Source organism: Ipomoea triloba, chromosome 2 (assembly GCF_003576645.1).
Source record: "Ipomoea triloba cultivar NCNSP0323 chromosome 2, ASM357664v1".
NCBI classification, from domain to species: domain Eukaryota; kingdom Viridiplantae; phylum Streptophyta; class Magnoliopsida; order Solanales; family Convolvulaceae; genus Ipomoea; species Ipomoea triloba.
Window position 1 is genome coordinate 10,104,618 of NC_044917.1, and position 24,540 is coordinate 10,129,157.

Here is a 24,540-nt window from a genome sequence, read left to right on the forward strand (position 1 = left end):
AAATTTAATCAATAAAATTTTTTACAAAAAAATTGACGAATTAAATTTAATCAATACATTTTCGTTATATTACCTAGCCAAACCCGCCAGCATCTCATTTGCCAAAATCAAATGGTTGTTCTTCCTTCTCTACTCCCTCGATCAATTCTACACCTGCTAGGCGGGTTACCAGTGAAGAGGGACAACTTCTTGTTCAATCCTCCATTTCTAGTTAAAATTATAGATATTTTGTATAAATTATTGTTTACGTCATTCCACCTTAATTATTATCAAGGTTGCAAAAATCACTAGGCGTTCCTTGGACACTTGAGGGGAACTTATGCGTCCTTTTTTTTAATTTAAAAAATATTAAAAATATTATTTAACACTTGATAATTATAAACTATTTAATACTTTAATATAAGTACTAAAATATTAAATATTAACTAAAAAGCATCTAAAATTGTAGATTGTATAAAGATTTAAAGAATCAAAACACAACACAAAGTCACATCTCACAAAGTATTAATACTAAAGTACCTTGATTTTGATTTTTTTATTACATTTTTTTGGGTTTGCGACCGATTTGAACAATTTAGGATTATTGCACTAAAAATGGCATTGATTTGAGAGAAATAATCCATTTTAAAAAAAACACGGAAAAAATAGCTAACCGGCAACCTAGATGTCCGCCTAATCCGTCGCGACTTAGTCGGCACCTAGAACATCGATTCCGCCGAAATTCTAGGCGGTCGGCCACCGCTATCGCTTTCGCTTAGGCGCGATTTTTGCAACATTGATTATTATACCATAATGATTAGATTGTTTAATTTTGTAAGTATAACATTTTAAATCTAAAATTAAGTTAACAAAAAAAAAATTGGTCAGCGAACGTGCAACTTGATTCAGTCATAGATACAAGTGTGAAAAGAAACATTTCCAGACAATAAATTTTCGAAACGAAAAAATTCCAGACATGACATTAATTGAAGCAAATTTCCAAAAAAAATCACAACGAAATTTTCCACAAGAGACGCACATATTCTTATCAGCGTTTGGAAAAAGTCTATCATTTCCTGAGTGGCTGGCAAAGCAATTTGAAAGACGATAAAAAAAATATTTATGACAAAATATGAAATATAATCAATTAGATAAAATAATAAAACATATTATAAATCATATATCATCTCTATTGATATAATATTAATAAATATTTTTTCTCTTTTAGTTAAATCAACTTTAAATTATTTCTAAATTAATTTAAATACGATATAATATAAACTTCTAAACTACATTAACTAAATATTCATAAAGAGTAAATATTTTTTAGAAAATACTAGTCATGGACTCCTCAATTATGAATAAGTTTTAAAATTTCATATTAATCAGGTTAATTAAAAGTCTTTTATAAATATAAGAATTTTATCTCTCCCACCATTACGAAGGATAACAGCATTATTTATTGAAAAAAAATCTCTTTCAACACTCTTCTACATATGTATTGTTTTTAATTTTGAATATCCGTGTTGCATACTATAATATTTTGGCATATGGCTTGTAATAATTTATAAGTGATTTATAAAACTCTGAATTATTTGTTAAGTAATTTTTCTTTTTAATGTTTGTGTGTGTGTGTATATATATATATATATATATATATATATATAATATGATATATTAGAGATTTTATTTAAAGATTTTTTATAAAAAAATAAAAAAATTTAACAAATCAAACATCTTAATTAATTTTGTAAGTAGTTTAATTCTTATGTTTCTAGAGTCTCACGAAATATGTCAATTATTTTTTCATGCAAAATTATTTCTATCAAATACGTTTTTTGAATATATTTTCTCAAAATTTTAATAAATGAAAAAATATCAAAACTTAAAAATCTATTTCCCCAACAACTCTCCTTCCTTCCTTGTTCCTAATCTTGACTTTTAATGTACATGGGGCCAACAAATATTATTACGACGACTTGACTTGCATTAGTTGCATAAGTCCGTAGAATTCAAAATGCATTATGCCGAGTAATTAGGGTTATAATCATAGTTTTGTTTATACTCACACGTATAAATTTTTATGACACTCATGATTCTTTATAAGGTAATATCTGTTCTATAGAATTAATGTCTCCATCACCGAGGTTTGAACTTGTAACCACTCATTTAGAATATAACGAAGGTGTAACCACACTAAATAATAGTTGGCATATTCTTTATAGTAATCCATTATACGTTTTGTTTTGCTTTAAGAAAAAAAAAGAGAAAAAAAAAACTAAACTAAACTTTTAAGTGGGAAGTTTATTGTATAATTATTAAAAACTTGAAAGTTTAGTAATGGTAAGATCCTAATCTTTGATTTCTCAAGATAGAGGGTGTTGATGTATTCACACTTTTTACAAGTTCATGATCCCATGGGAACACACCCCTAGATAAAAACTAAGAACCAATCTCATCCTTACATTTGTAAAAATCGGACAGACTATATAAGATTTTTTTTTTAAATGCGATGGCATTTTCATAAATATCGTTAATTTCACTTTGCAAAATTAAACATGCACTACTTAAATATGCAATATGTAACAACTAAATACAAACCTAGATAAATTTTAAAATATAATGAAAAAGTTAAATTTTAAATCTAAACCGTAAATGTTAGACCCTAATAAGCAATAAAATGTGAACTATTAAACCAAATAAATCCAAAAACTCAGTCATAAACTATAAAATTGAAACCCTAAGTGTAATGCAGTTTCGCAGCAGCTTTTAGTGTTCAAGTTTGTATATAGTGAATTTGGTGATAATTACGAAAATATCACCGTATTTTTTTAAAATTTAATTTGGTTCGTCAATTTTTTTTCAAATTTAACACTGGAATTAGTTTTAGTTTTATACTAAAGACTTGTTCTCATAGACACTTGTGTGTGTGTGTGTGTGTGTGTATATATATATATATATATATATGGCTGGTGCCCCGCCTTTCTCCCCCGGACCTCCTTCACACTGCTTTGCTTCCTAACTTGCACCCCTCCTTCACTTGGCATGTCCTGTGCTATCTTGATTCTTTGTCTTGTACCTTTTATTCATTAGTCTTGGCCCCAATCAAAAAAATTGGGCTCATCTCCAATAACTCTATCATGAATAAAATATTTGTTATTCATAAGAAAAAGTAAAATAATTTTAATAAAAATGTAATACTTTTACATGTTTGAAAATCTGTAAAATGTTTTCTAGATAAAAAATAACTCATTTTTAGAAAATATTTTAATTTTTTGATATTTGGCTGAAGGTCATAAAATTATATTTTTTGTTTGGCTTAAAGTTAAGAAATTACATTTTTTTTTCTATTTAGTTCATTTTCTTGAAAATGAACATATTAATTTTTAGTATAAAATAATAATAACAATTATTATTATTATTATTATTATTATTATTATTATTATTATTATTATTATTATTACTGTTATTATTTTCAATCCAAGTTATATTTCTCATTTATGTCTGTGATTTTAAGTTTTAATATTACATTTTTCAGAAAACTATGTTTTATTTGGTTTATTTTTTAAAAAATCAACCAAACACATGAGTTCAAATCCTTGAGAATATAACCTTTATTCAGTTGAAATTATATTTAAATAAATAAATAAATAAAAACACACGAAATAGACAAATAGTGAAGGAATAGGGTGGTTCTATAATGTGAAAATTTGCATTTTTCCAATATAAAAGTATGCAATTATCGGTGTATATATTTCCTCTCTAATCCATAGTTCCATACAATTACTAAGCCTAAATTTCATACATACAATGTGGTCTTCACCCCTTTCCGACCAACTCTTCAAACATGTTTTCATGCCCGTCCTCTTTACCTCTCTGTTTTGTTCCTTATCTTTCTCAAAACTTGGCAACACTACTGATCACCAAGCCCTACTCTCATTCAAAGCTGGAATACAGGTAGACCCCCTTCATATCACCACAGGGTGGAATGAGTCCATGCATTTCTGCAGTTGGGCAGGAATAGTTTGCGGCCTAAAACACAGGCGAGTGCTCGAAATTCATCTTCCCTCTACCAAACTGAGCGGTCAATTATCGCCCGCCATTGGAAACCTCAGTTTTCTCAGCCTTCTTGACCTCAAAAACAACAGCTTTACAGGGAAAATCCCTGAAGAGATAGGCAAATTATCAAGACTGCGAATTCTAAGCCTGGCCAACAATTCGTTTTCTGGTGAAATGCCAAAGAACGTATCGAGCTGCTCGGAGTTGTGGTATCTTAACTTTGGTGGCAACCAACTTAGAGGCAGAATTCCAGGTGAGTGGCAATCACTGTCTAGGCTTAAGTACATGTATGTCTACCTTAACAACTTGACAGGAGAAATACCTTCTTACCTTGCCAATTTTTCGTCTCTCGTGGAAGTTTCTTGTAATACAAACAATCTCCATGGGAAAATCCCTGATTCTCTTGGCCAACTAAGAAAGGTTATAAGCCTAAACTTTGGCTTCAACAACATCTCTGGCACAATCCCGAATTCAATTTTCAATCTGTCCTCCTTGGTTTCGTTATACCTCGTAAACAATAGTCTCCAAGGGCACATTCCTTCAAACATAGGTTCCAATCTCACAAATTTGAAGGTTATCAACATTGGCAGAAACAAATTGGAAGGGAAACTTCCGGCCTCCATATCCAACTGCACACAACTCTTGGTTTTTGAGGCAGATGCCAATGATTTCACAGGTGGAGTGCCCGATTTCGGGGGCCTGAAAAACTTGACTGCCCTTTTCATAGCCGGGAATCGCCTGGGGAATGGTAAGCCTGGCGACTTGAACTTTATGTCGTCGCTAATCAACTGTACAGAATTGAGCAGGATTGACCTCCAAGCCTGTAATCTGGGAGGGCAGCTGCCTAAGTATATAGGCAACTTCTCAAAGCTGGAAGTGTTTGCCATTGGAATGAATGTCATATCAGGAGAAATCCCTAAAGAAATCGGGAACCTCCTCGACTTGCAGATATTGATGCTTGGGCAAAATCAACTTAGCAGCGCCATTCCAGACTCCATTGGAAAACTGCAGCACCTATATCGTGTGGAGCTCGACAACAACAGACTGTCTGGGGAAATACCGTCTTCTCTTGGCAACATTTCCAATTTGGGTCGTCTTTCCTTGCAGAAAAATAACTTGCAAGGTGCAATACCAGCCAGCCTTGGCAAGTGCAAGTTATCCTTAATTAATCTCTACTCCAACAATATCAGTGGCAACATGCCCAAAGAGCTGTTTTCTCCCACTGCAGTTCTGATAACCATAGACCTGTCAGACAACCTTATAACGGGTTCTGTTCCAACCGAGGTTGGCAACCTAAAAAACCTGGATCAGTTGCTCCTCTCGAGCAACAGACTATCTGGAGAAATTCCCCTCGGCCTTAGTAAGTTGACTGACTTGAGTATTCTTCACTTGGATAACAACTTTCTTGGCGGATCAATCCCTCAATCATTGAGAACAATGGTAAACCTTCAAGATTTAGATCTGTCTCGAAACAATCTCCAAGGGGAAATTCCTGAGTTCCTCAGCCAACTTCGTTTCCTGGCACACCTAAATTTATCCTTCAATGATTTGGAGGGCGAGGTTCCAACCAAAGGAATCTTCGAAAACCAGAATGCAATCTCAATCGATGGAAACGAGAATCTATGTGGAGGTATTCCTCAGTTAGAGTTGCCAAAATGCACCCAAAAGTCCCACAAATCCATACTCAAGTTGGTGATTTGTATCTCTGTCGGGGCTTTGGTTTGCATATTTCTGGCAGCTTTTCTGTTTATCTACAGAAAAAGGAATAAACCCTCGTCGCCACCAGAGACTTCAGAGATAGATAATATCCCTAGAATGCCTTATAGAGCTCTGCACAAAGCAACCAATGGCTTCTCAGAAGAAAACTTGATTGGTTCTGGAAAATTTAGCTCGGTTTACAAAGGCATTTCAGATGAAACCGGGACAGCTATTGCTGTTAAGGTCTTAAAGCTTCAAGTTAAAGGAGCTTCAAAGAATTTTATAGCAGAGTGCACAGCGTTGAGACAAATCAGGCATCGGAACCTAGTGAAGGTTTTAACTTCTTGTTCAAGCATTGACTATCATGGCAATGATTTCAAGGCCATTGTCTACAAATACATGGAAAATGGTAGCTTGGAGAAATGGTTACATCGACACGAAAACAAAGTTGTCGATGAAAATCATGTGCCTAGAAGATTAAGCATGTTCCAAAGATTGAACATTGCTATTGATGTGGCTTGTGGGCTCGAGTATCTCCATCACGGCTTTGGAACGCCTTTGATACATTGTGATCTGAAACCGAGCAATATTCTCTTAGACAACAATTTTGTTGCGCACTTGGGTGACTTTGGATTGGCAAGGTTCCTTGTAAACCAAGTAACCTCAACACAATATTCAAGTGAAGCTAGTTCTGCTGGAATAAAAGGAACTATTGGATATGTTGCCCCAGGTAATTTTTCTTTCTTTTGATAAGCTACCATTTCATAGAATTTGTTCTGACATAATATTGTATCTTTGCCCAGAATATGGCATGGGTGGTAATCTTTCAACACATGGAGACATTTATAGCTATGGGATTCTTTTATTAGAGATCTTTACAGGGAAAAGTCCAACCGACGATATATTCTGTAATGATTTAAATCTTCGTACCTTTGTGAAGATTTCCATCCCAGAACAAGTTATGACCGTCTCGGACCCCTTACTTCTAGAAGATAAAGATATCAACTTGACTGGAAGCACCAAAACTGAAAGGGTCACAAAGCATGACAAGATTATTGGGTGCCTCCAATCAATTTTTACAATTGGAATTGGTTGCTCTGAAGAGTTACCTGGAGATAGAATGGAGTTGAAAAATGTCATTAAAGAGTTGCAACATATTAAAAGCACCCTTCTAACCTAACACCACCTTCTATTCATGTGTGTTATATTTATTCTGTGGGTTCTGTATTGCTTTACTTTTTGTAGTTGATATTTGATATACTATAGGAATAAGTTCGAGTTTCTTTGTACTCAAAAAAAAAAAAAAAAAAAGTCCAAGTTTTTTTAGCGCAATTGTTATACCATGGACCGGGATTCATATTCTATTGTGAATCCTGATATAAAAATTATGTATCATCAATTAACACATTTCATACCTACAATTAAATTTGCGTCGAGAAAATTTAGAGAGCTGTGTAAGTTGTAACAAAAGGAAGCACTTCCCCTTCCTTTTCTGAGGAGATCACAGCCTCTAACAAACTTTTTTTTTTCCTTTTTTTTTTTTGGTTTCAAGATATTTCTTCTGTAATAATCTTCTAGGCTTCTAAGTTCTAAACCATTTTAATTTTCAAGTGTTATGTGACATGTCAAATTATCAATTACCAAAGAATTAAAAATTTATTCATAAAAATATAAAAATTACAGGAAATTACACATTTTGCTTGTTTAAGCACATGTTTTAAATTTAATAGCTCAATTCCAAAAACTTATTATCAATGGCCTAGGTTCACAGTTCTTCCAAAATTTTAAGGTCTAATAATCACATTAAACTTCAATTAATCTAGAAATAAAGAAAAATTATTCCACAAGCCATCTCCAAAAATGCCATTCTGGTTCACTCTTACAACTTAGAACTGGCATAAAGATGTCACGAGGCTAGTATTAAATTAAATTAAACAAAAAATACAAAAAGTAAATAACTACATTTGAAGTGAACATGAACCAAATGTAACCAAAGCATTCAATTATTCCTCTCAATAAACTATCAATTAGCTTACTGGGAAACAAAGTTAATGGCCTATGCATGCCTTCTCAAACAAATAAAATCACTATCACTATACATGCTAAACATGTCATTAGTGCAATTTTCATGTGCTTTCTCAGTAGGCTGGAAAAAATGCTAAATAAAGACACAAGATGCTAGGAGAAAGCATAGATCAAAAGAACTTGCAGTTCTAATTATGCAAGAAAGCCGCAAGATACTTGAACACCAAAAATTCAAGATTTAGATACTTGAACACCACAAATTCAAGATTTAGACACTTGAACACCACAAATTCAATATTTAGATACTTGAAACACCACAAACTCAAGATTTAGATACTTGAAACACCAAAAATTCAATATTTAGACACTTGAACATCACAAATTCAAGGATTTAGATACTTGGAACACCACAAATTCAAGACTTAAAACCTAACCTGCCACTCAATTCATATGACACAAGGACTATTATTCAAATAGATACTCAAGAATAGCTTATACAAGAATTCCAAGATGGCCTATGCGTGCGGTAATTCCACAATTCACAATTTGTATTTATGCCATCCTAGCTTCATACTGTAAATATAACATGTAACCAGTCAACGATCATTAAATTTACTCATCAGCAAGAAATAAACCCATACAAAAATCTACTTTGAACCTACAACAAGCAAAAAGTAAAAGTACTACAATGGTGAAATACTGAAATGTGAAAATTTCCCTAATCAATCCATTCACCCAAGCAATGCATATACTCTCAATGTTTAAAAGTAGGCAGCAACAACATCTATGGGTGTCTATAATCTAACAGAAACAAAGAAAATCCACAAAAAATAGTGCAGCGATCTAATAAACAAAGAAAACCAGGAGTCATCTGTCCAGAGAGGTTCACTACATAACCATACATAGATAGAACAGAGAATCAATTTTATCAAGAAAAGAACTAAAGAAGATATAAGACAATTTGTTTTTCATGATATAAGAACTCCATAAACAAATGAGAAATCACCCACATTGTTACAGGAAAGTCTGGTATCAAAAAGAACTGAAAATATACTGAAGCATAATAGTCTCAATAAGAAATTCAAAATAAACTTTAAGTTACTCAAAATCCTTTTAACTACTCGATTAAAACAAACAATAGGAAATAAACCTAAGCCGTGAGAACGACAGCGCCACCGGCTTCCTTTATCTTCTTCTCTGCAATTTTGGAGATAAGCTTGGCCTTCACGACCACAGGCTGAGACGGCGGCAAGACACCTTTACCCAAAACCTTGAAGTATCCGAACTGGGTGACGTCAATCACAGGGGCGGAGTCCTTGCTATTGGCGGCCTTCTCCTTGATCTCCGTCGGGAGCAGAGACCACAGCTTATCAATGTTGACGGTTGGGCAGAAGAACTTGTTCCGAAGCTTGTGGAAGTAGCGCATACCGACTTTCCCGAAGTATCCGGGATGGTACTTGTCGAAGAGTATGCGGTGGTGGTGCATACCTCCGGCGTTACCGCGCCCTCCGGGATGCTTCCGGTGCTTGCCGATACGGCCGTGACCGGCGCTCACGTGGCCGCGCTTCTTCCGGTTCTTCTTGAATCGGGTCGTCATTTTCGTATCCCCGCTCTCCAAAGCAGTTGTTACGCAGCTCTGTGTGTTGAGAAATTTATACAGGTTGCCAAGAGGGGATGCTAGGGTTTCACGGATGCCATGTATAATTACTATTGCACCCTTGGTAAGGTATTCTAATTTTTAAACACCACCACTGCTATGGTAATTTGGGTTAGTGTAATTTGACATGTACTCTTATTTTTATTCAATATTTTTACTAATATTAATTTTAATCCCATGAATATTAACAAATGGCATTTTTTATCCGTATGTTTAATTCTTATTAATTTTTGATTAGTGTACTTTTATTATTTTTACTCCAGATTTTTATTAACACTAATTTTAGTCCCCGAGTATTAACAAATGTCATTTTTAACCCGCATGTTTAATTCTTATCAGTTTTCATTCACAATTATTAATTTTATTACTACTAATTTTTATTTATGACTATTTGTTTTAATTTTAAAATTCATCATGCCGGGCCCAATTTCAATTCGCAACTTTCCTCCTCAAATTCGCAGATGATTATGAGAGTAAAGAGATTTAAGACACTCAATTGTTTACCCCTTCAGATGAATATGAGAGTAATATCCGCATCGTAAATATAACAAATACTACGGGTGTTGGTTCTAGTGATTCTGACAGGGAAAAAAATTGCAGAAAACAAGAACATTCAAGTTGGCTAAATCCTTTCAGCAAACCAAAGTACCAAACTCTACCTTTTTCAATGTTCATAAACATCAATTTGATGGCATTCTAATAGAAATACAGTTTAGAAAACAAGAGTGCATAATATATCAGCTTTCAGCAGCAGCAATTCAGTTTCTGGGTAAGCTCTATCTAGTACTGCACAAGACTAGGTGATCTCTGAACTATCATGAATGTGCTATTTCTAGTGTCAACAACACATCTATGGATCAGTATAATACTACCAATGTCTTTTCGCTCCAAGTGGAATTGTATTAGATCCCGAAATCAACCCACGGTTTCCAAAGCCTCCCCGCCCTCTAGAGCGGAAGTTGTTTCCTGAAGCTCAGAAAATCAAATTCAATCTATCAGCACCATTTCTCGTTGGTAATTATAACTGCCAAACATTGGCTATCAGCACCAACTATATATAACACATACCTCCAGAGCTGAAACCACCAGGGCGTGCCATTGCTGCCAACTGAGGGGGAACAATTTGACCTGCTTGCTGAAGGATCTTAACAAGTTCTCTGGCAAACTTTGCATTTCCATGGGTAAAAAATGTAAATGCAGTTCCCTTGGCCCCGGCCCGACCAGTTCTTCCTATCCTATGAACATAATCCTCAAGACATGTAGGAAAATCATAATTGATTACACATTTTATGTCCTTCACATCTACAAAAGAAAAACAATCATAAGATCAAGGACACACTGAAAAAAATAAAATGATCAGACATACACCCGCAACTTGCTACCTTATCCCTGCACTAATAAGATCTTAGTGATTGTGTGTAAGATAATACAGTCCTAATATATTGTGCCCACCTTAACTTTGCAGGGATAAGGAGCAGCTCCACCACCACAACTCCAAAAATGAAATAACGAATCATTAAATAATCTTGTGAGTCAACCGGGCTGTCACGACAATCAGCTTGTTAACTGTGGATGGGCAGCATTAACCTCAAGCATATTCTTTAGAATCTTAGAACCAATAACTGGAACCATACCATTTCTGGTCCAAAAGTCAAGGATGCCAAAAAAACCCCAATTTGTATAAACATAGTCCACCAGTAAACCTCTTGGTACAACACAGAAAGAACAGTTAATATAACCTATCATATCGCCTTCTTCAATAACCATACACACATACCCTCCTAAATCAGAAATCTGATACTCTATTACAATTTTTAAAAAAAATTAAAATTAAAAGATTGACAAAACATGAGACCTAACATTTTACTAAAATGAGATCAACATATTCACCACCACATTTTAGGCCAATGTCTGTTTATTTTTATTTCTAATCTTTTGACAATCCAAAATTTGGATTGAATCCTCTAATGCATGAAAGCACAATACATTCTCAATAGATAAGTAACACTCTTTCCACTGGACTAGCTAATTTCAGTAGCCTTACAACCAAGCACTAGTAACCAATGAGGTCATCTCAATTATAGAGTTGATAGTCAATGTGCAAGGCTCCTGCACCACAGTTTCTTCCAAAGGAATATATGTGGAATTCAAGGGTCCTCAGTCCTCTTGAACATACAGTTTTTAGAAAATTTGAAGAGCTTGATTGTCAAGAATTTAATTAATGCATATTGAAGCTAGCTGTCAGGGAAACATTTAAAAATAAATTAATTAATTAAAAAAAAAACAGAGAGAGAGAGAGAGAGCGAGAGAGATTGAAAAGGACTCATGTTTAAAAATATTCAATTAAAAATAGCACTGTGAAGTCAGACATAATCACTACATTTGTTACTTTATGCTCATGTTATCTTATTAGCTTCCATTTTGACCATGAGAAACCAATTGCCCATATACCACTTTTAACTATGTAATGATATGCATGTAGTGTTTGTATAATGATAATAATACATAGAAAACTCTTAATCATGAGAAGTCAATCTCCCATACAAAAATACCCAATGGTTGACTAAAACTTCTAAGAATTCATTCCATCTGAACTCCAGCTAAAAGGATGGAATGGAGAACTAAATATCACCACCCATTCAACTGAAACCAAGTCCGTTAACTGATCAAGAATAAATTTTTATCCAAATTCCTGTTAGTCAAGTACCCATTTTCAGTTAATCCCAGGAGTTAATAAATTTCACACCATCTACAGGCAAAGAAATCTTAAGAAACCAAACATTTCTAATGGAGCAATGCATCATGTCTATCCTTGCATGCACAAGCACTCTGTGCTATCGGTTAAAATGTTTCAAGGAACTTTTGAATCCCCAAATTCCTGTTAAATGATGACTTGGGAATAATATGTGAGTGTTGTGATGGCTGTTCTAAATCCTTGATCACTTTAATGCAAAGAATGCATCCAGCTTGCAGTTGACCATTTCCTAGTTCTAATATTTTTTTTAGAAGATAAATAAATTCCCAAGACTTTGTGAATCCTCCTCAAAGTCACAATAATAGAAATTAGGCCCTTGGTAATATGCAGTAACATGAAGCAACAGTCAATGATGTTGAAAAGTGAGTCAAGTGTGTCATTAATTAAAGTGTGTAGCATCTAGCATCAAACAAATACCTAGCATGCAACCTATCAAAATAAAAGCATCTCGAATGGAGTTCTTCCTGCCCTACTCTCAAGCAAATTAATTAAGTCTCAGATAATTGAGTTCTAAACAGTAGACCCTTAAAAACTATTACATTTGTGAAGAAGAGATATTAGTAAGAAGCTTGTGTATCCATGTTAGTCACTTGCACGCATCAGATGTATCCAGCATGCAATAGACTATAACCATAGCCTGATATTTTTATGACTGTTCTTAGAATAGAACTACAATTTTCAGCATTTTTCAACTCTTTCAAAAGCATGTTTCTATGTGTTAGTGTCTAATGAGAGACATGCACCTGTGTCAATGCAATCTAGATTCTACTCATGCAAACAAATTAGTAGTGGTTAGCACATACTAGGCATAGTCCCAACTATTTTTACCCAAACCACAGATTATATCCTCAGGAAAGTGGACAGCAGCCGGAGACTCTTCTAAGTATTAGTGTTAAAGACCTAGGATCAGAGAGTATAAATTCCTAAGTCTAAGCATTCACAACCCTACCAAGACCGCGTGCAGCAACATCAGTGGCAATCATTATGGGACTTCTACCACTTTTGAATTCAGCCAGTACCCAGACCCTTTCGTCCTGGTTTTTATCGCCATGAATGGATAAAGCTGGCCATCCATCCATTCTTAGTTGCCTTGTGATCTGATCACATCCTTTCTTTGTCTCCACAAATATCAGAATTCTGCTTCCATCCATCACTTCTTTCAATAGTCCAGCCAACCTTGCAAGTGCAACAGGAAATCAACTTTTGAATGAAAAGAGACATTAAGGGTTATATAGCAGATTGACAGAACAGTCTTATCATTTCCCAAAGGGATAATGCCATAATGGTTAAATGTGCTCTTGTACTTGTCACAATAATGCAATTGGGCACCTAAACTCAAAAACGTACAATTGGCTCCTTGAGCATTCAAAATTCATACAATTAGCCAGTTGCCTCAAATTATCCTGTTGACATGGTATTTGAACTTGAAAAGCTGGATTTTCCCTTTTTAATTTAGCTGACATGGATATTCTCCTTTGTGCTGAGTAAACTTAGAATGTAAATTAAATTGCCTACCCTAAATTCCCACTGCCCATCAAGTGCCAGTGGTCAAAGCTTATCACATCCACTGCCATCTGTTTCACCTTTCTTTCACCATGGTCAAAGCTTCAACGGTACCACTCTTCACTTCTCACTACCCATCCAAAGCTTTGCCATGTGCAATGATGGCTTCTAAAAACATGGTTGGATTTGTTGGCATGGATGATATCAGCTTGGAATTGGCATCTTCTCTTCACAATTCTAGTTATTCCATCCAAGCATTTGAGGTATGGGTTTTTAGTGATTTAATATAAATTAATAAAATTCTCCCTCATAGTTAACACAAAAGAAATGGAATTCTCTGGGAGCTTCAATGCTGAAGAAGAATGGCTTGATTGCTCCTCAGTTTCTTAAGCGATTTGCTTTCAAGAAAGAACGATTTCTTTTTTTTTTTGCTTTTTATTCTTAATTTTATTGCAAAGGACATAGAAGACTCTGCAAGTAGAATATGGAGGAACCATCATCATCATCAACACATTAGCTACTTAATCCACATAATATGCCAAACAATTCATTGTTGAATCATTACAGGAGGCAACCAGCTAATTGGAGCAATTGCATGACTTTTGAGATTCAAGGAGTCAATTCTATTTCTATATATTATTAGCTTAGGAGCCCAATTGCATTATTGTAACAAGTACAAGGGTCTATTTGGCCCTCTTCCCTTTCTCAAAAAATAAGGGGCACAACCTTGAGGTTATTAGATTAAAGATAATACCTGGTGTACTTCTCCGAATCTGTAACAACTTCAACAATTTGCCTTATAGATTGATTTGCTTTCAAATTTGGAGACCCAATGGTTACCTGAAAGTTTAAGGCATTAACCAAAAGTAAAATACACCTTCATCTCTCAGATTTAGACAAGATACAGATGCACTTGCACACTACAATATATGCAAACATGAAACAAGGGGTCAAAAACCTTGTAAGGATTGTGTAGAAACTGCCTTGCCAATCGTTCTACCTCCTTTGGCCATGTTGCACTCCAATACAATGTTTGTCTATCTGGTCGAATCTGCATTGATCAGATAAAACTCTCAATTTCAAGCAAGTCGAGCTATAAACAAAATAATTGCTGCATAAACCAAAATGCATATAGAGAAAGCAAAAGAAAAACTACATTGTGATGATTCTTACATATAGATAGAACCCCTAAACTTTGAAAAGTTGGTTTTAACTCCCCCAAACTTTCCATTTTACAGGGGAAAACACGTACCATTAACATTGGGATTAACTTAGTCCCTCAACATTGTAACACTACAAATCATTTTGCTAAGTAGACTGAGCATTTTGGTGGGAATTGTGAAAAAACAAAGATGGGAATTAGTGGCCACAAAGTTTGGGAACTAAGTTAACCCCAAGGTTAACAGAATGGATTTTCTCGATTTAGGTGGTCAACCTACATTAAGCCTTTGAACAATATTAAATTATTAAATATTAATTCAATATTAGCTTTCAGTTTATGTACCAGGAATGGCTCAAATAGTACAATAGTACATAAATGATAAAATTATTAAACATAGTACTTGAAAAATAAAAAGAATACAAATTAATTGAAGTATAAAGTATTATCCATGCCTGGGAAATAATTTTTCTGATTTGAGGCTCAAACCCCATATCCAACATCCGATCAGCCTCATCCAAAACAAGATAAGTCACCCTTTTCAAGTTCGTATGTTGAGATTCTAGCATATCTATCAGCCGACCAGGAGTAGCAATGACAATTTCAACTCCTGCCATACAATAAAGTTTCAAACATTTTCACCCATCTTATTCCATCAAACTTTTAGGACTGAGGAAAACATATATGGACTTACGGAGTAATAATTAAATAAATGACTTATAGGTGAACGAATACCTCTTTTAAGATCGCGTATTTGAGGTCCTTTTGGAGCACCTCCATAAATGCATGTGCTTCTTATATTTGCATGTGATCCAAATTTAACAGCTTCTTCTTGGATCTGAACAGCTAATTCTCTTGTAGGAGCTAATACTAGCACAATGGGACCATCACCTTGCACTAGATTTTTTTTATTTTTTTTTCTTAAAAAACATGAATGATAACCCAAGGAAAGGTAATGCTCAGCCTAAAAGAAGTAACAGAAGATGGAAAAAGTACTAACCCAATCGTGGTTGTGCACTGATGTGAACAAAAGCAGGCAGTAGATATGCCAAAGTTTTTCCAGAACCTGTTTCTGCAATGCCAATCAGATCTCTGCCCTTTAAGGCCATTGGCCATCCTTGTGACTGGATGGCTGTGGGTTCAACAAAGCCCAATCTTGTGATAACCTCAAGGCAATACGCTATAAAACAAAAGCAATTAAACAAAATACTTCATAGAATGCTAATACAATTAAAATTGAGAAATAAACAGTCAGGCCAAATGTATTACCAGGAAAGTTTGCCTCATGGAACATTCGAATTGGCTTTGGGATATCCTTGCCCTCAACTGTAACCTCACGCCTTGCACGATATAGTGCAACCTCCTGCTCAGTCATTGCCATCACTGATGGACTCTCAGAGTAGAAGTTCTTCTCAAAGCGAACCAAGTTTCCAAAATCTTGTTTTGGAAGGGAAATGTTATCCAAATCATCTCGCGCCCTGCCATGTGCCCCATGCCTACCTGCGCCACCACCGCGCCCTCCATCATATCCAGATCTCCCACCTCCACGTCCACCACGTCCTCTACCAAACCCCCTCCCACTAGCCCTACCCCCTCGGCTTGAATCAAATCCCCGCCCAGCACCACCTCGATCCTCATTCCCACCAGTCTGGAAAGAAGGGAACCCTGAATAACCACGACCAGTAGGTATAGACCCTGCTACATCTCTACCACCAGCTGCAAAACGTGGCGGAGCCCCCACCGGACCTCCATAAGGAGTTGGGGCACCACGACTATTACTTACGGCAGCTCCACCGGCTATATGCGGTGGCCCTATCAGATCACTAAACATCAAGAAACACAAAATTCATAAACATCCACTACCAAAGTTTTAAGATTCATAGCAGATTAAAGAGATCTGTACACTTATAGCTCTATTCAAGCGCATAAACAAATTCTATATACGTAATATGAATTATGATGTGCCTACCACAAATGGGAGCTGACGGGACGTACCTTCTGCGTTGACGATAGGAATTGGAGTCGGCGTATCTGGGATCGTAATTAGGGTTGTACATTGTAGTGGCAACCTAGCAGGGTTGATGGATTCGAGTTAGGGTTTCCAGGTTGTAGACACGAGAACAATTTTCCCTCCTCGGCTTGCTCTATTAAACTCGTCAAATGTAGATTGTCAGGATTTTTAGATTACGTATTCGTTTCTTTCTATTTACAATTGGGTTGGTTGGAGGAAATAATTAGAGGGAAAAGAATAAAGTACGAAGGAATTAAGGGAAAAAGAATGATGATTGTGGTAAACGAATAAGGAGTTTATTATTGATTTGGTTTATCGATTATAAGGATTTTATCAATTCGGTCATTGACTATCAAACTTCCTCAATTTAGTCGCCAACTATGCTTTTTTTATACGAAATGGTCCTACAATCAAACTATCGTTTTTAAGGCATTAAAAATGAGGACAGATTTGTAATTTCACTTTCGATGATGTTGTCGGTGCTCGCCTCGCCCTTGGTGCGAATCATCACAGCTCCCTCCCGGACGCGGCGGAGTGCTTTGCCCAGGTTCCGGCAGCCGCACACAAAGGGAATGCGGAAATTTTTTGCTTGTTGATATGGTTCTCGTCGTCGGCGAGGGTGAGGTCCTAGCACTTCATGGGAAACACTCAAGCACCCCATGTTATATTTCTTTTATTGCACTTTTTTCATTGCATTTTAATTTTAATACTTTTGAGTTTTCTTATGGGTGAGAAATTGGATTTTGAGCTAACTTCTTGATATTGTGAAATAAGGTCCCCATATATAGAATTTTTTGCAGGTATTTTTGTAAAAATAAAACACTATCATGGTTGTGCTGTAGGGACAACCCACACGAGATCCATTTCAACTTCCTGCCTTACTCATCCCGAGCTCACTGGTGCGGACGAAGGGATGGCATGACAAGAAGCTAGACGAGCAGCCGACAAGCATGTTGTATTGTTGAGTTGGATTTTATTAATGAAGTTTGACCACAATGTCTTTGGCAGGTTAGTTTATTGCGATTTATGTATGTTATTTGAGTTATAAATAAATATATCGATAAGTAAAATTAAGTATCAGGACACCACTAGCTGGAAGGAAAATTTTAATAGGATTAATTTGTCTACATCTGTTATTGTGCCCACTGTTTGGTCTCCCCCACAAATTGGTTTCCTAAAATGCATGTAATGTTGATGCAGCAATTTTTGACGACGATGCAGGTTTTGGTGTGGTGCTTCGGGATCATGTTAGGCGCTTTGTGGCGGCTAAATATGATCGGTTGCCAACTGTTCGTGATCCATTCAGGGCTGAAGCTCTAGCAGTCAAGGAAGCCCTATATTGGCTTAAAGATATTGGGCAGGCTAATATTATTATTGAAACTGATTGTTTAAATTTTTGTTTTGCATTTAATTCCCGTACTGTAGACCTTTCTTATGTTGGTGTTATAGTTAGTTAGTTACACATTGCCGTTCTTTGGCTAGGGATATTGGGAACGTTTCGGTTCACCATGTCAAGAAGTTAACGAATCGTGTGGCTCACGTGCTTGCACGGACAACTGGTTCTTCATTTGGCTTGGGTTCGTGGGATTTGATCCCTCCTGATTGTATTGCTGAGTTGGTTTTTATTAATGAAGTTTGAGCTTTATATTTCCAAAAAAAAAAAAAAAAAAAAATATCAGGACACCCAAAAAAAAAAAAAAGATAGTATAGATATTTTAAAATACAACTATAAAAGATGAGTTAAGTAGCTATCAAATAAATTATCAAAACTTATTAACAAATTGTGATGATCACTTTCTCTCTCAAGTTTAGCCGCCTACCTAAATAAACAAGACTGATTATAGGGAAAACAAAAGTGAGAATACCCCATGCAACATTAAAGAACCAAAATCTTTTATAACAAAATACTAAACAAAAAGAATATATCACCAAAATCAATAATACCTTAATTAATAAGGACAATATTAGAGATTTAGCTAAATTCACTTAAACACATAGCATCATATTTCATTCCTTTATTCTTCTCCCTTTACACATTTAACCTCACCCTATCAACATTGATATTAAAACCTATTAATTTCACCCAAAAAAAAAAAAGAAAAAAAGAAAAAAAGAACACACACACACACATTTATTTAATTTTTATCTAAATATAGATGATTTGTATTTTATTGAAGATTATTTTATCTATCACTTCATTTTCTTTTCTCTTGACACAAATGAAGATTCCTCAACACAAATAAGCAACAACACAAGTATAAGAGAGGGAGACAATATGACATGGTGATTCAAAACCCTCTCTCACCATCAATTAGTTATGTCATTGAGGTAAGTCGATCTTTAACTGTAATCCTACCAAATTCAAAACGTACTCCCAAATCACTTCTTAGCAACTATTTATAATTTCTAATTATGTACTTTCTTGCATTTAGTAATTAATGTACAATTGTAGTCCTTCTTAACCTACAGCTGATCAAGTTAAGCAAACTAGATAAGACATGGAAATGTATGTTCAAGAAAAAGAAAAAGGTTGTCAAAAGCTCATGGAGAAATCGTTACAATGAAGTTCATGGTAACTTGAGATATACTACAACCTTTTTTGGTAAGTAAAGTAATTCTAATTAACTTTTCAATCAAAATCCTGATCTAAAAACACTACTTAAAATATCGACCAACATAACTGAGTTTTGGTGAGCAGATCCCTTTTATGCACCGATATTTGATTATGTTTGTTGAACCGCTAAGTTACCGTGATTTATATTCTCTTACATGCTCTATCAGGTGAGGGTATGGGAAGTCCTTAGGGTTGGGAATTCAACATTTTTGAAAAACAAAGGTAGACCAACACCAAATTTAGCCCAAAATCTTGGACGGAAAATCATTTTTTTTCTTTGGATTTCACTTAATTAATGCAAACAACGTTGTTGGAATACATATCTTGCCAACCTCAATTGAATTAAGTTTTCTGTAGCATAACTAGTAAAAGTTATTTATGTGTTAAACTGTAAAGAATGACTTACCATATATTCTATCGAACTATGAAGTAAATGCTTCTGATTATTGAATTATCTTCTTTTTTTTTTCAAAAATAAAAATAAAAATCTTGGCAATAACCACAATTTTGAGACGTGAGCAGATCGAAGACTCATAACCGTCCGTTTGTCTCTTCAACTTCTAACTATTTTCAAGGGACATTATTCCAAGAATTATGACACTAATTACAATTTGCATTACCTCTATTTATTCCCATAATTTCAAACCTTAATCCAACGGTAAAACCATAAATGCCATCTTTTCTTGGCCTCTTTTTAAGCCTCCCCACTCACTACTTCTCCTTCCACTCATTCCCATTCTTATTCATACCCCCATCTTCCTAGTTCCCACAATTGGCAAATACTAAACTTTCCAGGTTTCTTTCAAAGATTGTTCGCTTAGCTTTGCTCAGTAATGGAGTCCCAGTCCCACATTGTGCTATTTGGTTCCTTCTTGGTGTTTCTTATGGGATTCATGTGCTCTTCCCAAGCTTATACTTTCAATGTTGGTGGCAATGATGGTTGGGTTTTGCAACCTTGTGATCGCTTAAACCATTGGGCCGGAGAAAATCGCTTCCAAGTCAATGACACAATTCGTACGTAGTTATTGTTTGTGTTTGTTTATAATGTTTTTTGAGTGATTATTATTGTTTACAAACTTTGTTATTGTGGTCTGGGCAGTTTTCAAGTACAAGAAAGGCGAAGATTCTGTTCTTGTAGTTCACAAAAGAGACTACTATCACTGCAACAAGACAAGCCCTATCCACAACCTAACCGATGGGCATTCAAGGCTGAAGTTAACTAGGCCAGGTGAATTCTACTTCATAAGTGGCCAAGCTGATAACTGCGATAAGGGCCAGAAGATGGTCATTGTTGTGCTGTCTCCCCGGCCACCTCACTCCGATTCTCCGGCACCGTCGCCGGGGCCATCGCCGGCGCTGGTGCCGCCCGCCCCTAACAAGTCTGCTGCCACATCATCGGTGGTTATTGGCTCGGTTGGATTAATGTTATGGGGATTTGGCTTAGTGGTGGGAACGCTTTTTATTGGCTTGGTTTAAGGGGTTTTAAGGTTTTTGGGTTGAATATGAACTATGAAGTAAAGGGTTTTTGGTGTTTCACTTGTAGAATGTTGGAATTTGGAAATTTATTAATTTTATGCGTTAATTTTGAATCGAATTTTCATTTTTTTGGAATAAGTATTTAATTTAATTTTACTGCTAAAACATTCACAAGATATTGACGTAACGTTAATATAATACCTCTTTTACATTGTTATTTTCAGTTTGTTACTAAGACTATTACTTCAATGTTTATTACAATTAAATATTTGTAAGTTACAATATAAGTAAGTTGGCCAAGAACTAATAAATAGAGTTAAAGTCGAGCACTTTTAATCCTGTAAATTATTATTGACAGTTCAATATGTTTTTATTCACGGTTTTTAATATTGACAAATACAATAATTTTTTTTCAGTCTTTAAGAGAACTTTGCTCCAATATTCCTGGATTATTATTAGTAGAAACAAGTTTAACCATAGTTACTTAAAGGATGCCTTTTCTCTTCCGACTCTACCACCAAATCCTTAGAAAAATAGTACACCGAACTATTTTCAAAAGCGAAAATCTCAAGAACAAAATCTTTCAAAAAGACTTTTAATATTAAGACCAATTTAAAATTACCGTCCTAACTTAGGCCATGAATACATAGGGAAGGAACATTTGTCAATCCCTATGAAGATAATGAATTTTAGATAAATGTTTTAAACGACAATTTCATACTCTTCATAAACAAATTTTGAAAACAGATTTTTTGAAAATATGAAAACAGAAGTAATAGAAAATATTATTTGAGTTTTATAATGAAGAACAAACACATACATACATATATAAAGAGAGAGAGTTATGAATTTTGTGAAAATTTGAACATGCACCATTTTTCCAGTTCTTATAGTACAATTATTTATATAAATAAACTAAATACATTAAGTAAGAAAATTATAAAATGGTAGAAACTTGGTCAGGAGGGACAACCATTCGGTGAAGCTTACGAATTAGAAAGACATCCCTTTAAGTTCTGGNGGGGGGGGGGGGGGGGGGGGGGGGGGGGGGGGTAAAAAATGGATTAACCAATGGAATTCAACCTATTATTGTTCATCCAAACCAAGTGGCCAAAATTCATAGAGAAACCCACACAACTTTTCATCTGTAATAAATTTGAACTAACTTTAACTCTTCATGATCCTCATTGCTACATGAACATAAAGTAAAAATTGCCATATAATGTGCTATTTACTAGGAGCTTGAGCCGTGAAGGATTGACAAGAAGCAATATAATGACATTATATCGTTTGACAATAAGAAGCAATATAATGACATTATAATGGCTCCTCAATAATTATTTTATTTAAGTACAAGGGCGCTTTAATTTGGGGAAAGAACAAGGGGTTGTTTAGCAACTTGGAAAAATGGAGAATTTTCCAAAAAAATGGAAAATTGAAGGAGTGGAAAAAGAAAAATTGGAGAAGTTGTTTACTAAATTCATTCTTCCAATTTCATTCTTCACTCCATTCTTCCAATTCTTATACAAATTTGGAGAGATTGAAATCAACTTTTTCCAAATGGAGGGATGGAATGGGGCGGGTGAATAGTGTTCTCTCCCTTGAGGTCTGGGCTTCAAATCCTGCTGGGTGCAATGCGTGTGTATGCCTATATCTCTTTTGTTCTTTCCCCACCCCTGCGCCTGAACAAATTTGTTCTTTTGTTTTTTACTTTAATTACTATTATTACTTATTACTATTATATTAATTATTATTATTATTATTATTATCTTTACTTTTTTACTTTAATTACTATTATTATTATTATTATTATTATTATTATTATTATGTACTCAAATTATGTACTAAAATAATTTAAATAGTTGTAATTTATTTAGTACAGAGTAATATGTTTTTAACGACTTTTGTTACATTTTGTACATTTAATTAGTATTAGTGTAATTGAATTTTTTATTTAAAAATTAAATTTGTAAAATGAAATTATTATTATTATTATTATTATTATTATTATTATTATCATTATTATTATTACTTGTGTTCAGTATTATGAAATTTGTAAATGAAATCATAAAATTGGAGAAATGGAAAACTGGAAAAATGGAGATGGAAAATTGGAAAAATGAAGAAATGGAAAACTGGAAAAGAAAAAACAGATAAATGAAGTAAACGACCCCCAAGCTTTTCCCAAAATGTCAAAGCGTAAATGCGGCTAAGAGTAGCGCGTTTACATTTTCAATGGTTTGGAGCAAACGTTGCTTCAAATCGATGAGTTACCAAACATGATTTTTGACGTTTTGACTTGGTGGATCCACCATTTACCAAACATAACCAATGTTTTAATTGGGCTTTAGAATAATTATATTATTCTAGGCTTGCTAATTTATTTCTTCAGTGGTCTGATTACTTTTTGGCAAATTATACAGTGCACCACGTACGTAAACGACGTCGTTTTGAGCATTGTAAATTAACCGTTCGTTTTTTTAAAATCACGTTTCCTGTTTCGGCCGATCTCTGTATTTATATTAATATTCTGTGTTCCAGACAATCATTCTGTGTATTATAGGCAATCGTTCTGTGTATCCATGTTAGTAACACATGTTGTGATGTGTTTGTGCATTCGAATGTTTAGGAGGATGATTTATGTGTATTTTGTGTCAATATTATGTGTATTCATGTTATTAACACAGGTTGTGATGTGTTTGTGCATTCGAATGTTATTAGGAGGATAAGTTCTGTGTATTTTGTGTCAATATTCTGTGTATTCTGGGCAAACATTCTGTGTATTCTAGGCAAACGTTCTGTGTATTCTAGATAATGATTATGTATATTATTGATAATGAATTCACTGGAGTCATTCGCGTCCGCGTCCACTAACATCTGTGTATTTTGTGTCAATATTCTGGGCAAACATTCTGTGTATTATAGGCAAACGTTCTGTGTATTCTAGATAATGATTATGTGTATTATAGATAATGAATTCTCTTGAGTCATTCGCGTCTGCGTCCACTAACATCGAAACGACGTCGTTTACGTACGTGGTGCACATTGCTATGTGCACCGTGGTGCAGGGTATAACTATTGTTACTTTTTCTAGTGGGTTGAGGACTAACAAAACATAATTTAATCATTTGTGGTGGACCATGATCTAAAAACGTCATCATTTTTTTTAAGTAAAAAGAAACGGAAACTGCAACAGTTACTAATCCCGTATTTATGATGTTATAAGAATATAAAATGAAACTACAGTATATCTAAAATGAAATTAAATAACATGTGTCACATATTAAGTATATATTATCAAATGAAACTATAGTTAGATTATAATGATACTTTAATTGTGCTGTAATGAAACTATAGTGTATCTAAAATGAAATTGAGTAACATGTCTCATATATTGAATGTACATTGTCAAATGAAATTGTAGTTGAATTAAAATGATATTTTAGTTGTATTGTAATGAAACTACAATGTGTATAAAATGAAACTGCATAACAAGCTAAGTATCACATACTGAGTGTATATTGTCAAATGAAACCGTAGTTGAATTAAAATGATACTCCGTACTTTAGTTGTGCAGTAATTAAACTACAGTATGTATAAAATA

General features: G+C 34.6%; 4 protein-coding genes across 5 annotated transcripts; 2 read left to right on the plus strand and 2 right to left on the minus strand.

Moving 5' to 3' along the window:
* The first annotated feature begins 3,789 nt into the window (after positions 1–3,789).
* Positions 3,790–6,916, plus strand: LOC116010722 (receptor kinase-like protein Xa21). The gene is made up of 2 exons (XM_031250236.1): positions 3,790–6,466; positions 6,540–6,916. The coding sequence occupies exons 1-2, from the start codon at positions 3,790–3,792 to the stop codon at positions 6,914–6,916; spliced, it is 3,054 nt and encodes a 1,017-aa protein (XP_031106096.1).
* A 1,797-nt stretch (positions 6,917–8,713) lies between these two features.
* Positions 8,714–9,399, minus strand: LOC116008528 (60S ribosomal protein L27a-3-like). The gene has a single exon (XM_031248692.1). It carries the CDS (start codon positions 9,356–9,358, stop codon positions 8,912–8,914), a length of 447 nt encoding a protein of 148 aa, XP_031104552.1. The 5' UTR covers positions 9,359–9,399; the 3' UTR covers positions 8,714–8,911.
* A 627-nt stretch (positions 9,400–10,026) lies between these two features.
* Positions 10,027–17,020, minus strand: LOC116009670 (DEAD-box ATP-dependent RNA helicase 20). Of its 2 annotated transcripts, XM_031248788.1 has the most exons (10): positions 16,831–17,019; positions 16,105–16,658; positions 15,836–16,015; positions 15,571–15,732; positions 15,291–15,445; positions 14,635–14,727; positions 14,431–14,516; positions 13,123–13,349; positions 10,487–10,720; positions 10,027–10,384 (listed from the first exon to the last, which is right to left on the minus strand). In XM_031248788.1, exons 1-10 carry the CDS (start codon positions 16,890–16,892, stop codon positions 10,287–10,289), a joined length of 1,851 nt encoding a protein of 616 aa, XP_031104648.1. In that variant the 5' UTR covers positions 16,893–17,019; the 3' UTR covers positions 10,027–10,286. The 2 variants fall into 2 exon arrangements, 1 of the variants encoding a protein (XP_031104648.1); XR_004096820.1 differs by lacking the exon at positions 10,027–10,384 and having other exon boundaries at positions 10,709–10,720; positions 10,871–13,349; positions 16,831–17,020.
* Positions 17,021–20,293: 3,273 nt separating this feature from the next.
* Positions 20,294–20,936, plus strand: LOC116010723 (early nodulin-like protein 2). Its single transcript, XM_031250237.1, has 2 exons — positions 20,294–20,474; positions 20,560–20,936. The coding sequence occupies exons 1-2, from the start codon at positions 20,294–20,296 to the stop codon at positions 20,934–20,936; spliced, it is 558 nt and encodes a 185-aa protein (XP_031106097.1).
* Positions 20,937–24,540: the final 3,604 nt, after the last annotated feature.